Genomic DNA, 13584 nt, shown 5'->3' with positions numbered 1-13584 from the left:
ACAGAAACTTCTGACCTGTCCCTCTGCTCCTGATGTAGGAGGGACTTGGAGGGGTCCAGTGAATCCAAAGCAATGAGCCTGCTGAGAGGGGAGGGCTCCTGTGAGGCTGTGGCTGCCATTGCTGTCTTGGCTTGAGAAGGGTTGGTGATGCTTCAGCGTCGCTGAAATGAGGCTGGAGCTGAGCCACACAGAGGCTGGCTGCTCGGTGCCTGTGAGCAAAGCTGGCTGGAAATACCTGCACGGTGGAGGGATCCTGCTGGCAGCCTAGGCAGGCTACTGTGAATATTGAGGAGAATTAATGTGCTGCTTGTAGAAGTTCTTGCTAGGATGTTTTTCCTCAGCTAGGGTCCTGCGTTTCCAGAGAGGGCTCTGGACCTGGCAAGTGCGTGGACGCCATTCCCCAGTGCATCCCATAGAAGGAGGATAATTGTTGTTTGTCTGGGGGAGAAGAGAGAAGGAAATGCTGAGTCTTTACAGGCCCTTCAGTCCTCAGTGTTTCTCTGCTCATTTAAGCAGGAAAATGTATTTCTCCTGTCTCTCCGTGTCACAGCATCTGCTCTTATGTTAGTTTGAGATCATTCCTCACCTGCTGCCACCCCACCAGCCAAGGTGCTAAAATAAAGATAACAGGGCAGCCTGCTATCTCGGCTTGCAGCCTCTGTTTGCATCTGATGTTCATCTACCAGCTCTCCAGCTTCCCCCCGGCAATTTGGCAAAGCTGCCACCCTCGGTGCTCTCCTCCTTGCTGCTCCAGAGGGGCTTTGCCATACTTGGGTGGAGCAGCTGGGTGGATTCATGGCTCTGCCTTTGGTGCTAAAGCAGTGCAGAGGGGAGCAGCTGCTTCCCCCCTTGGGGAAGGGGATGAGCTCAGGAAAATGCTTTGTGCTGGTGAAGCTTTTACCAACCCCTCAGCCCGTACAGGAGTTATTTCCCCCAAGGTTGGGCTGAGCACTGTCTCTTGAATGGGCTTTGCAAGCTCTTCCCTGTAGCTGCTACAACTGATGCTCTGGTCCTCCTTATTCCTCGTGGAGCAGAAAAGCATCTTGATCTGCCCGTGCCCATGCGCTGGGATGAAGTTTTGAGTTTGGAGCTCTGCCCTGAACCTGCCTGGGGAGTCTCTGGCCTCTGCTCTGCCAGGTAGTGGGAGCAGCAGCATTCCCCCTTCTCAAAATGGGGGAGAAAAGCTGGGACGGAAGGGCCTGTGGCTTCCCCAGCATCGCTGGCAGGAGGAAGGGGCTGCAGGGTGGGACACGGCGGGGCTGTGGTCAAATAAGCCTGGAGCTGTGATGGATGTGGCCGCTCCAACCTTGCGTATCCACAGGGGGATTTGGGTCTTGCCTTTGGCTGGCCCAGGCTTGGGTGGAAAAGGCGGCTTTGAAGACTGGTGAGAAGGGAGATTTTTAGTGAAACATTAATCCCCTCCAGAGAGCTTTCCCTAATCCTCAGTAATGTGCTGTTCAAAAGCCCTCTTGCAAAGGAACAATTGCACTTTCTTGCTGTTGTATCTCTCCTTCCCTGAGGAATTGCCCAAAGGTGTTCCTTGCTGACTGTTTCCTCTCATTTTTCTCTGATAAATAGAATTAATTCCTTTAAAACATAATGGAAGGAGCAATTTCCTCAGCAGGTGGTGGTGAATCTGGCAGACTGATTTGGAGAGATATCTGCTGTCAAGGACTTATTTTCACTTTATTCCTCCCCGATCCCTGGAGGAGAACCACAGCCTTTTTCCCCAATAACTGAATGTAACACTTTCAACTTTGAAATCAAACCTCTTAAATGTGGAGGAAGCAGATATTGCAGGAAACAAACATCTAAATTTCTTTCAGAAACTTTTTTTTTTTTTAATTACTAAGATCCCTGGCCATGACAGGGGCTGTTTCCTGCAGCAGCAGCCCCGATTGTGGGGCTGGAAGTTGAAACTGACTCTGTTAATAACATCTGACCGTGCTCCAAGAGGGGGGCAGCAGGGAAATCTCCCAGGGTTAGGAGGTCATGGAGTGGGTAACTTGGAAAAAATATATATATGTGTGTGTGTATGTATATATATACACATACACACACACGTATGTATATTGAACTGCTACAGCAGCTTTCCTCAGCCCCAGGAGCTGTAAGGAAGAGCTAATGCTGCTGAATGATGCTCCTTGGCCTCTCTGCTCAACTCTGCAGCATTTCAGGGCAGAAAACCATGATTTAGAGAGTGGTTGGGACATTGCCAGCTTGCTCAGCTGCCTGCCAGCAGGACGTGACTGTGTCACATTCAGGTCCATATTCACGTTGCTCTGACTTGGTTTATTTTTAATCTTTCCAGCAAGTTGATACCGTCTTCCTTGCAGCTGCCTACCCAGTCCTGGCCACGTTTCACTGGAGTTTGCACATGGGTCCAACATTCCCAGCTTGCAGGGTCGGCTGTGCTGAAGCCAGCAGTGCCCACCAGTGTGGAGCCTGTGCCCACGGCAGGGCGGAGACTGGGATTTGTTGTTTGCTCCACTTGACATTGGAAACAACAAAATCGCAAGTCTTCCAGCCTGCCCCAGGGCTGAAGGACGTGTGGGCAGCGAATGGTCATCTGGAGAGCCTTGCTGGAGCTGCCCTGGGATGAGAGGAAAGGAGAAGGTTAGTATTTGGGCACCTGCCCTTCCCTCTGCGTCTGTGTGTGCCTCTGTACGGCCCCATGTAGGGTTAGGTTGGGTCTGGCTGATGCACCCATACTTGCACCCATGGGTGCATGATGGGCTGTGTCACCCAGGAAACCCAGTGGGTTTCTAATGTGCACTGGGAGAGGGTCCAGGGTGCCGGAGGGGCTTTGCAGCCCTTGGCCACTGCTGGCAGTGGTGACACAGGACAGCAGTTGTGCCCAATGTCTGTCCCCTGCCCAGTGTCAGCGATGGGTCTGAGCCCAGCTTGGCCCCGATCTCCTGTTTGGGAGCCTGGACTGTCAGTGGACTGCTCCAGCTCTGTCTCTGCCAGGGATGGAGGAGAAGCCTCCCACGTTCCCCATGCCGCTCCAGGAAGGGCGTCTGCTTATGGCAGCTTTTGCTGCCATAACGTGCTGGAATGTTTAGTCCTGCCCTGCTTGTGTTTTCTTGGGTGTCCTGGTGGGAATATCCCCATCCTTGCTGTCTCGGTTACTCTGCCCTGTGAGACACAGCTGGGGTGCGGCCGTGAGACTGCTTCTCCATGAAGGTTATTGCTGCTTTTTTTAATCCTAGCAGACAGAGCAGATAGCAGTGAAATATGGAGTAGTCAAGGCTGTTGCCCCACGGACTTCGGGCTGCTGTGGTCTCCTGGCTCGGCGTGACCTTGGAGATAAGCCCCCAGCACTCTTATCAAGGGAAGTGGGAGGGAAAGGCAACAGGAGCTGGGATGCTTGGTGGGAAAACAAAGTGCAAGGGGGTACAGGAGCGATGCTCACAGGGCTGGAGCAGGGGACGGGGGATGTCCCTTGACTCTGTTGGCCACACCAGCAAAATGCTGCTGCTGTCTGTGACGGTTGCAGCAGTGCAAAGTACGGAGTTGGTGCCTTTGCTGTATGCAGTCACACCCCACTGCACAGCACGCACGCCACATGCACCCTGTTGCACAGCACACAGCCCACATGCACCCCGTTGCACACCTTGCATGCCACACAGCCAGTGTGCACCCTACCATGCACCCCATTGCCCAGCGCACACCCTGTATGCCCCACGCGTGTCCCATAGGCCCCATTGCACACCTTGCACACCGCGCACCCTGTGCACGCCCCGTCATACACCTCATCGCACCCCTGCTCACCTGGGGGCTGGTTGCCCGTCCTCCCCGCTGTCTCTCCCAGCTGGAGTTGGCGGAGCAGTGATGTGCAGGAGTTCGTGGCAGCTCTGGGCTGCTGCTGTCTAGCTGGAGCACGGCGTGAGGAGCCGTGCAGGGAGGCCGAGGCATTTGCACGGGGGCACTCCCACACGTGCCACCTCTCTGCCAGACCACATCCTTCTCCCGCTTTTGGAAGCACAGCTTGGCAGCAGCAAAGGGAGATCCGGGGGACATGACACGGGTGCACATCTCCATCCCTGTGGCGCCACCTGGGCCAGACCCCTGCCCTGGACAGTGGGGCAAGGGGTGCCAAAGCGGGGTGTCCCCAGCTCTGCAGGCGCACCCAAGCTCAGGGTGCCTGCAGCTGCCAGCATCTGGGAGTCTTCCAGTGCGACTGGCCTGGCAATAGGCTGGCCTTGGTGACAGCTTTGAGTGGCAGCTGGAGAAGGGACGGAGCTGGGAGGGACAAGGACGCAGCGTGGTGGCTTGGCCTGGCCCAGCTGCATGATGCACCGAGGGAGGGAGGGAGAGGGGCCCCGGCACCGGCTCAGGATCTGGCCCCTGCCCTGGAGAAAAGCAAACAGCCCCCGGCTGCAGGGCCAAGTGCTGTGCCGTGGGTTCTGCTGGGCTTTCTGGCCAGGCACACACACACACACACACACGTGTGTGCACACACGCGCGCTCTCTGAGGCTGCAGAGCCCCCTCTGCCCCTGGCCCACGCGCAGCAGCACCAGCACACGTGCAAAGCAGGTGGCGAGCAGCAGGCGTGCATGCTGTGCATCCGTGCGGGGAGCAGCGTGTGCACGCAACGTGCAGGTCGTGGGTATGTGCAGTGCACAGTACCAGTGTGTAAAATGCCGTGTGTGTGTGTGTGTGTGCAATGCGTGGTCAGCTGCATGCGTGTTCCCAGCTGCTGGGGGGGGGGGGTGTGCAATGCTCAGCTGGTGGGGATGGGTGGGTGCATGTATGTGCACGCATCTGTGCGCATGCACGTGTATGTGTGCGTGCGTGCATGTGAGCATGTGCACGTTTGCGTGTGCATGTGTGTACGTGCGTGCATGTATGTGTGCAGGCGTGTGCATGCATGCACGCCCGTGTGCATGTGCACACGTGTGTGTGTGCGTGCTCGCGTGTGCATGCACGCCAGCTATACGTGTGTGCCTGGTTTTGTATCCGCGTGTGCCCCTGTGCCCGCACACGCGTGTCCGTGCCGCTGTCCGCCCTCCCCCCTCCGTGCCGGACGGGTCCGCCAGTCCGGGCGCGCGCGCCCCCGCCCCGCCCCGGGCGCGTTCCCGGCCACGCCGTGCGCGCATGCGCACCGCCTCCCCTTCCCGGCGGGCCCCGCCGCCGTCCGAGTGCGCCTGCGCGTACCCTGGGCCGTGACCTCTGCCCCGCCTGGTCGCCTGCGCAGTCGGCGCTTCCTGTCGGGCAGCAGTGGCGGCTGCCGGGAGACGCTGCTATGAGCGGCCCGGAGCCGCCGGGGCGTGGGATGCGGTTTGCGGAGAGCCAGCTACGGCGGCACGGCTGGCGGCGAGGTGGGGGCCGGCTTGGGGTCCCCCCAGTCCGCGGTCCCGCCATCCCTTGTTCTTCCCCGAGTGCCCCCGGCGGCCCCCAGGCCCCGTCCCCCGTCCCCCCGGTCCCTGGCTCTCCCCGGTCTCACAGCCCGTCCCCCGGTCCCCGGCCGTGCTGGAGGAGCAGGGCTCGGCCACGCCGCCTCCCCCACCACCCTTCCCACTCGGGGTCTCGCAGCAGCCCCAGCCCCCGGTGGCCTGCCCCGGCCGCGGGGGGCTCGGGGGGAGCCACTGCGGCGAGTGACGGGTGTCCTTGTCCCCAGGGCAGGGGCTGGGGAAGCGGGAGGACGGCATCGCCGAGGCCATCCGGGTGAAGGTGAAGTGCGGCACGGCAGGGGTGAGTGCAGCCCCCCTGCCCGGTGGGGTCTCGGACCCAGCAGCCGCCACCGGCCGCAGCCATTTCGGTGGCTCCTCTGCACCCCGCAGGTGGGACACGACGCGGCGGAGCCCTTCTCCTTCCACTGGTGGGATCACGTCTTCAACAGGGCAGCTGCCAACATCGCTGTGGAGGCTGGGCAGGTAGGAGGGCTGGGGGGGGCACCCCAGTCAGGCTGGGATAGGGTTGAAGGCAGGGGAGGGCTTTGGGGTCCCCTTTGCACGGCCGTTGTATGTCCCTGCAGCCCCTAACTGCGCAGCACCTTGCACGGGGACTGTGGTGGCAGAGAGGTGCTGCTGGAGGGGGCGAAGCCCCTCGGACAAAATGCTCCTGAGCCCTTTGTATCTCTTTCTCTTCCCCCAGGATGGCATCTCCTTGAAGACGCTTTCTGAGCAGGGAGTCAGAATCAGCAATAAGAAGCCCCGCAAGGCCAGCAGCGCTGGCAGCATGCTGTATGGCCACTTCGTGAAGGTAACTGGCCCTGGGGATGTAGCTTGGCGAGCAGCTGGCATCTCTTTGAAGGCTGTTTTGAACTCTGCAACCCCCCTCGCAGCGCAGCCTCCCCAGCCCATCACTGCTGTGGCCCCCCAGGGCCCCCTTTTCCTTGTCCCCTTTTCTCGCAGCCCCTCTGCCTCTCTCCTCTGCAGTCAGCCACACTCACAGCATGTGGGGAGGAGTCCACAAAGCTGCCCTCTGGCTCAGAGAGCAGCGAGGAGGAGAAGCTGGACCTCTCTTCGGCCAGGAGGTGAGCCTGGGCAAGCGGCACATGCCCTGTCCCCAAGATGCAGCAGTGGGGAGGGACAATGGCTGTGAGGGGGAGCTGATGCTGGGGGTGACGTGTCCTGTCTATGTCCTGCAGGCTGACGGACGAGGAGCTGATGCGAGCGTGTGGGGGCCGCACAGCACACAAGTACGTGGTTGGTGGGGGCTGCATGGTTGGGCTCCCCCTTCCTGGCAGGGGCTTTTGAGCAGGCTGGGCTGGGGGCCACATTCCCTGCCAGGGAGGTGCCAAACCCCAGCTGCCCACGATCATTGCAGGGGTGCCCGTCATGGCCTGACCATGAGCGCTAAGCTGGCACGCCTGGAGGAGCAGGAGCAAGCCTTCCTGACCACATACCAACACAAGGAGTGGCAGCGTGAGCCACCAGAGAGCAGCCACCCAGCAGAGAGGCAGGAAAAAAAGAAGAAAAAAAGGAAACAGTCCAGGGATGGAGCCGATCCTGAAGTGCTGCAGGGCCAGGAGCCAAGCAGAGAAGAGGAGGTGGCAGGACAGGAAGGGAAGGTTGTGAAGAGGAAGAAGAAGAAGAAGAACCAGGAGCCAAGCAGAGAAGAGGTGGCAGGAGAGGACGGGAAGGCTACAAAGAGGAAGAAGAAGAAGAAAAAGAAGAAGCAGGAGGAGGAGGAGGATGAGAAAGAAGAGCCAGTTGAGACAAAGAAGAAGGAGAATAAGTACAAAGAAGAGCCAGCTGAGACAGAGGTACCTCTAAAAGACACAGATGGGCCAGACCAGGCTGGGCACACCCCCAGGAAGAGGAGGAAGAAGAGGAAGAAGGAGCCGGAGTGAGCAAGGGCCAAGGCTGCTGTGCTGTGCAGCTGCCGGTACCACCTGGCTGTGAGGGTCCCAATCCTGCCTGCTGGCACTGGTGGGTGCTCAAGGGTGCTCCAGGCTCTTCCCAGGTGAAGCCCAGTGCCGTGGCCCAGCTGTGTGTTTGCTGCCTGGGGATGCTGGGCTGGGACTAGTTGGTCTGAAGCTGGATCAAGCTTTATTTCTCTCCCTGAGCCTTCCTCCTGTCAGAGGTGACCCGAGTTGCCACCAGGCCCTGGGGCAGGCACCCATTTGCTGTGGGTCTGTTGCAGAGGGATACAAGGGGACAGACAGCACAGAGTATTGAAATATATTTTTCAAGGGCATGAATAAATCTTTATTGCAATGAAACTATCCTGAAGTGCAAGATATGTAGCAGACCCCGGGATCCTGGATCGTGTCTACACCTAGAACCACTCAGATTAGGTAGCAACCCCAAACAGAGCCTGCCTGGCAGCTGCTCCATCGGTCCCAAGCTCCTGGGGGCCTTGGTCTGCAGTGAACATTGATCCTGCTGGCAGAGCTGGGCAGGACTGCAGCCCAGTGAGGTGCTGAGCAACCTCCTAGTGGAGAGCTGTGGCTTTGACAGAATTGGGCCCTGATCTGCTGTGCCGAAGCCTAGCCTAGCACCCCAAGCCCCTGCTGAGCCCCAGCCCTAGGTCAGTTGCAGGACACAGTCTGTCTCGGGGTACGGTGGCAGGTTTAAAGTGTATTTCTCCTGGAGCGCGGCAGGCACAAACCTGCCGCCGAGGAAGTGGTAGCGGCCGGCAAAATGCATTGCTGCCTTCTTGGGTGCCGTGAGGGAGATGAGCATGTCGGGCTGGAGACCGTCCGCCTTCCCCTTCTCCACATCCCAGCCTGCAACAAGCCCCGAGGCCAGGCTAGAGCCAGGAAGACCCCCACCAGGCACCTTCCTCCACTAGGTCCAGCTCTTACTCACCCGAGGGAATGTCGATGCTGGCGATGGGCACTGTGACGCGCTCAAGGGTGCTGAGGATGCTGCCAAAGGGCTCCCGCACTGCCCCCTTGAAGCTGAACCCGAAAATTGCATCCACCACCAGGCCATAGAGCTCATCGATGAGTGCAGCCTGCGGCAAGGGAGGCAGTGGGTGAAAAACAGCCCCGGGCACGGCTCTGAGGGCAGCTGCTCCGTAGCCAGGGACTGCTTCTCACCTCGGCTGGGAACTCGGGGAGGAAGGGGATGTCCATCTTCTGGCACTGGGTGGTTAAACCTTCAAAGAGGGGCTTGTTGGGGCGTTTGGGGTAATACACGGTTGGCTGGTAGCCCTGGAAGAGCAGAAGGGACCTGAATAGTGCTCTGGCACCAGGAGCAGCCAGAGAAGCAAGAACCCCAAAGCTTGTGGGTACGGGGGTGTGCAGGGACGGGCATCCTCCCTAGGGGGGGGAGCATGCAGCTGCCTGCACAAGAGACTCACAAACATTTTCAGGTGTCGGGCACAGACCAAGCCATCGCCGCCGTTGTTCCCTGGCCCGCACACTACCAGCACGGCAGGCTGGCTGGTGGTGAAGGAACTGGGTGGGTAGGCCTGGTGTGGGACAGGAAGAGTAGGGTTATGCTGGGAAAGCGGGACACCCCCCCCCGGACCATCACCTGCTTCTTGTACGCCCACCTTGGCAATGGCGGTGGCACAGCTCAGCCCCGCCAGCTCCATCAGTTGATCCACGCTGAACTTGTACTCCGTGAAGAGCTCCTGGTCGATGGCCTGGGCCTCGTCCTGCCTGGGGAGGGAGGATGGCACCCCTGGGGGCATTAAAATCCGGCCAGTCCCCGGCTCTGGGGGGGTGGGTGGGGGCTCCGGGCCAGCCAGGGGGGGCAGCTTGATCCCCTTGACTTTGTATAGTGCCAGCAAGCGGGTGGGAGTGGGGGGATAGGGACAGTGTCCCGCTCCCCGCGCTGAGCCCCCCCGTGCACCTCTGCACCCCCCTGTACCCTTCCCGATCCCTCTGTCCCACCCCCGTACCCCTCTCCCCCGTTAATGCCCCCGCACCCTCCGAAACCCCAAACATCCTCCGCACCCTCTACCACCCTCCAGACGCCCCTGCAATTTTCGCCGCCCCCCCTTCCCCCCCCCCCCCTCCCCTCCCCCGGGGTCCCCGCACGTCCCCTCCGCAGCCATTACCCGAGGAAGCGGAGCCCCCGCGGGCCGGACCCCGCGCTAGGCCCGTGCATGGCGCGGTGGGGACGGCACCGCTCTCGGTCCCGGTCCCAGCTCCGGTCCCAGCCCCGGTTCGGGCAGCGTCCCCCCGCCCGAACCCCGGCCGCTACCAGCAGCCCCAGTCCCAGCAGCGCCCGCGGTCCCGGCATGCGGCGGGAGCGGCTCGGCTCGGCTCGGCTCGGCTCGGTACGGAGCAGGCGCGGAGCAGGGGCGGCCCCGGGGCGGAGCGCCCATCCCCGCGGCGCGGGGCGGTGCCGGGTTCGGAGCCCCCGGGTCCTCGAGAGCCGCCCCCACGCGGGACCCCCGGCCCCAACACGGGAAGGAGGACGGCAAAGGAGCGGATTCAAAACCGTGTTGGCTCCGGGAACGGGCTCCCACCGGCAGCTCGGCTCCACCCCGGTGGGGGGTCGCGCGGTCCAGGCCGGGGTCCTGCTGCCCGGGCCGCTCCCCCCCCCGCTCTCCCCCCGCCTCCACCGTGGGAAGCGGTCATGGTCCCGGTGTCCTCCACTGTCACACGAGGCTGCAGATGAGGGACAGCATCCTGCTCCCTGCGCGGGACGGCAGCTGGTGGTGACGATGGCGGGGCTGCAGGGTGGTGAGGGCACCGAGGTGTTATGGGGTGTGGGGGTGGCCGGTGGGATGCAGAAGTGGGGTGGGATTTCATACAGGGGTGCTTGAATCCACCCTCAGATCTGCTGCCCATCTGTAAGGCTGGGGTTTGGGGCTGGCTCCAAGGTGCCAAAATCCCAAGCCCTAGTGATTTTGGGCTTGGGGACACGGACGTCGCAAGGAGCTGGGGTGTCCCAGGCCCTGCCGGGGGGTCTCCGTCCCTGATCCCTCCCCTTAGGGGACACCCTGGAGCCCAGACCTCCCGTCTGCTCCCTCACCTGCTCCTCCAGTGCATCACCTACTGCTCCGGGGACCTCAGCTGGAGGTTTCGGCGGTCACAATGTCCTGTGAAAACGCAGCGTGAGAACCACAGCCCTCGGCTCGCTGGGGAAGTGAAGCTCCAGTTGTGTTTGGTACTCACCTGGCCAGAGGCTGCCGTGGCGCAGCAGGGCTGGGCACGGGTAGGTGGTGGTCAGGTTACTGGGAGCAAAGCGGAGACGGCTCATGGGGAGGTGATGGAGAGCACCTGTGTGACAAACTCTCCCCTACCACATCATTACCGAACCCTCCCCAAATTCCAGCTTCAGTTACCCCAAAGGCATTCCCCAGAATTACACATCTTTTAAAATCTCTGGATTTTCACCTTTAATCACGAGAAGTCCTTGGGGTGATGCCACTCGCTGCATTATGTTTGCTGCTACTTCAAGGGTATTTGGGTGCAAGGAGCTGTATCGGTGTGCCTCCCCCTCGCCCACCCACCTGTTAGCATGGGCCTGACTGTGACACCCTGGAGCCGTGCTGGGACCATCCTCATCCTTCGCAGAGATGTCCAGGTGTCTGTGTGGGTTGCAGAGCTCCAGCGCAGGGCCATCAGTCAGGGTCACTCCTCTGCCTCCAGGGAGGAAAGGCAGATAGGCAGGAGTCCCGTACTAGCCCGTGCCGAAGCCTTGGCTCTGGCAGAAATAGGCTGTATGGCTGAAGCAAGTTGCCTGGGTTTTTGTGTGCACTCTCTTATCTGAACAGCCAGGACATGCTCCCGGCACAAGCACATACAGCTCATCCCCAGGCTGGGCTTTCCCCCCACAGGACTTGGGGTTGGAGAAAGGAAGATTTATCTCATGGGTGATGCTGGGAAGTCATCCACAGAGGAAGGAGGGATATGATGGCAGCTTTCCTACTCATGCCTTGCTCCCCTGGAGCCGAGTCCCGCTGGCGTGGGGCAGTGTGGAGCAAAACCGCAGCTGGACGGGTTCCTGCTAGGATGGAGGGACAGCCTGGGGTTTACATGTGCGTGTCCCTCTGCCCACCAAACCCTAGTGCCTCTCTCCACCAACACCCATCTGGGGTGTCAGTCACCAGCACCCCGATCTGCCCCACGCCCGCGGGGTGATGCTTACTGGGGCTGGGGTGGGCACCCAGCTACCCCCACAAGAGAGCCAGCCATGGAGGCAGAGCTGGTGGTGGATGGCATTGGTGAGCTTGTGCACAATCCACTCGTGGGCAGCTCTGGGGGTGTCCTGCAGAGGAGACAGCCCACGTGGGTTCAGCCAAGTGGGTCTGTCCCTAGGGCTGGGGCAGTCACCCTGTGATGCACGAGAGGGTCCAGCCTCGGGGCTTTCCCTGGCATGCCTTACCTGGCAGTGGGAAAGCAAAGTCAGGGCCTCCTTGCAGTGCCCGATGGCTTTCTGGGGGTCTCCCAGGTGGAAGCAGGCTACTCCCAGTCCCTCGCATGCTTGCCACTGCCCCTGCACATCCCCTGGGAGGTGAAGGGCAGCATCAGTGCTGGCCAGCACATTGCAGCTAAGGTCCCAGGGAGGGAGCATCACAGGGACGATTTGCCTGTGCCTCCCCTTACCCGAGTCCCGGAAGGCTTGCAAGGCATGCAGGTAGTTCTCTGTGGCAGCCTCGTGGTTCCCGAGCCGGCTGCTGGTGTATGCCAGGTTACCAAAGCACTGCCCCTGTGCCCTCCGGTTCCCTAAAGCACCTGGAATTGGAAACATGGGGCCCCATCCTGAGCCGGCACATCAGGCAAAGCCGAGAGCAAGACATACTGGTGTGACCTACTGTGCAGTGCCGCCACTCGCCGGTGCCAGCCCAGCATTGTGCCAAAGCTGTGGAGGGCATTGTGGGCAGCACCGAGGTTCTACAGCAGCGCAGCCTCCCTGCACTGGTCCGGCTCACCACTGCAGAGGACAAGCGCCTGCTTGAAGCTCTCGGCAGCCAGGAAGAAAATGCGGAGTTGGGAGTAGCCAAGGCCGATGTCATTGTAGAGTTTCCCTGTTGGACAGAGAGGAAAAGCTGGGTACAGGCGCTGCTCCCCAGGGGACTGAGAGGAGAGGATGCAGCACGGCGTTACCTTGCAGGGCTGGGTCGGGGATGCTCTCGCAGAGCGAGCGGCACTGGGTGAAGACGCCCATGATCTCCGGTCGCCCTGAACCGTCGGCTCAGCAGCATGGAGCCGCTCACCCTGCTCAGAGCCACCACGGCAGCCTTGGGGCTTGCAGCCACCGCATAGGTCTGTGCGGCGTCCAGAAAGCAACGCACGGCTCAGGCTGGCTCCTGCATTCCCAGCTAGCAGCAACCCATCTGTATGTGGGTCCTGCTCGGCTGCCAGCCTGCACCATGTGGTCATGGCTGATGGTTTTGTCAAAATACTCCAGAGCCTTCAGAAAGTCCCAGAGCCCTTCATGAGACGCCCCAATATTGAAATAAAGGTCCCCCAAGTGCTCCCTGCTTTCCCCCTCTGAGGGCTGGGACTGAAGGAGGAACTCAAGGCCCCTTTTGGGCTTCCCGGTCTCCACATAGGCAGCCCCCAGATTGAAGGCACAAGCCCTGCGGAGCTGGGGGCTCGCCGTACCCCTGGAGAGGAGAAGCGCCTTCCTGAGGCACCCCACCGTCTCCTGTGCGTCACCCAGCACCAGCGCCTGGCGCCCGGCTCGCATGAGCCCCTCGATCTTGGCTGCCCGCTCCGTCACCTCGTCCCCTCCCTCCTGAGCATCTTCCCTGGCCTCGGGCTTCTCCTTCCCTTTCTTCTGGCTCTTCTTCTGGATGGCGGGGGCCGCGGGCTGGGCTCCTGAGTTAGCAGCCTCCTCCGAAGCCATGGGCAGGGTGAGTGACCTGCCTGCAAGACAGAGAAAGACACAGCAGGCAGCCTGAGCCGGCATGGTCCTGGGATTTCTTGAAATGAGCAGTGTTATTTTATATAATTAAAAAAAAAATAAAATTAGAAAGGCCTTGTAGCCTGTTTGCGGCTAAGTTTCAGGGAGGAAAAAGGCCTTTTCATGGAGGACCCCAGCGCAGTTTCTGCACTTGGTGCCTGCCTCCTGCAAACCTTTGTGGCTGCTAGAGAGGAAAGGGGGGGGGAGGGTCCCTGAGGGAGGAGGGGGACACACACACCACAGCACAGGGTGGGCATTCCTAGGGTGTCTTTTTGAGAGGCAGAATAACTCGTTGCACACACTTAGTTTGCTCTTTAG

At 60.6% G+C, this 13584-nt stretch overlaps 3 protein-coding genes across 3 annotated transcripts; 1 reads left to right on the top strand and 2 right to left on the bottom strand.

Annotated features, from left to right (window-relative positions):
* Positions 1 to 5192: 5192 nt before the first annotated feature.
* Positions 5193 to 7673, top strand: GPATCH4 (G-patch domain containing 4). The gene is made up of 7 exons (XM_049804609.1): positions 5193 to 5325; positions 5625 to 5698; positions 5788 to 5880; positions 6101 to 6208; positions 6385 to 6482; positions 6597 to 6647; positions 6776 to 7673. The coding sequence occupies exons 1-7, from the start codon at positions 5250 to 5252 to the stop codon at positions 7299 to 7301; spliced, it is 1026 nt and encodes a 341-aa protein (XP_049660566.1). The 5' UTR covers positions 5193 to 5249; the 3' UTR covers positions 7302 to 7673.
* Positions 7632 to 9679, bottom strand: NAXE (NAD(P)HX epimerase). Its single transcript, XM_049804610.1, has 6 exons — positions 9464 to 9679; positions 8954 to 9062; positions 8759 to 8869; positions 8496 to 8609; positions 8263 to 8410; positions 7632 to 8180 (listed from the first exon to the last, which is right to left on the bottom strand). Exons 1-6 carry the CDS (start codon positions 9646 to 9648, stop codon positions 7978 to 7980), a joined length of 870 nt encoding a protein of 289 aa, XP_049660567.1. The 5' UTR covers positions 9649 to 9679; the 3' UTR covers positions 7632 to 7977.
* Positions 9680 to 10185: 506 nt separating this feature from the next.
* Positions 10186 to 13272, bottom strand: TTC24 (tetratricopeptide repeat domain 24). The gene is given in 10 exon segments (XM_049806857.1): positions 10186 to 10427; positions 10530 to 10588; positions 10868 to 11000; positions 11538 to 11625; positions 11743 to 11864; positions 11964 to 12092; positions 12173 to 12385; positions 12465 to 12540; positions 12542 to 12734; positions 12767 to 13272. Coding segments are annotated over 10 exon segments (1761 nt in total).
* Between the last annotated feature and the right edge of the window lie 312 nt (positions 13273 to 13584).

Source organism: Accipiter gentilis, chromosome 7, assembly GCF_929443795.1.
Source record: "Accipiter gentilis chromosome 7, bAccGen1.1, whole genome shotgun sequence".
Taxonomy (NCBI): Eukaryota; Metazoa; Chordata; class Aves; order Accipitriformes; family Accipitridae; genus Astur; species Astur gentilis.
The sequence above is the reverse complement of the archived record's forward strand: the minus strand, read 5'-3'. Positions and strand labels throughout refer to the sequence as shown.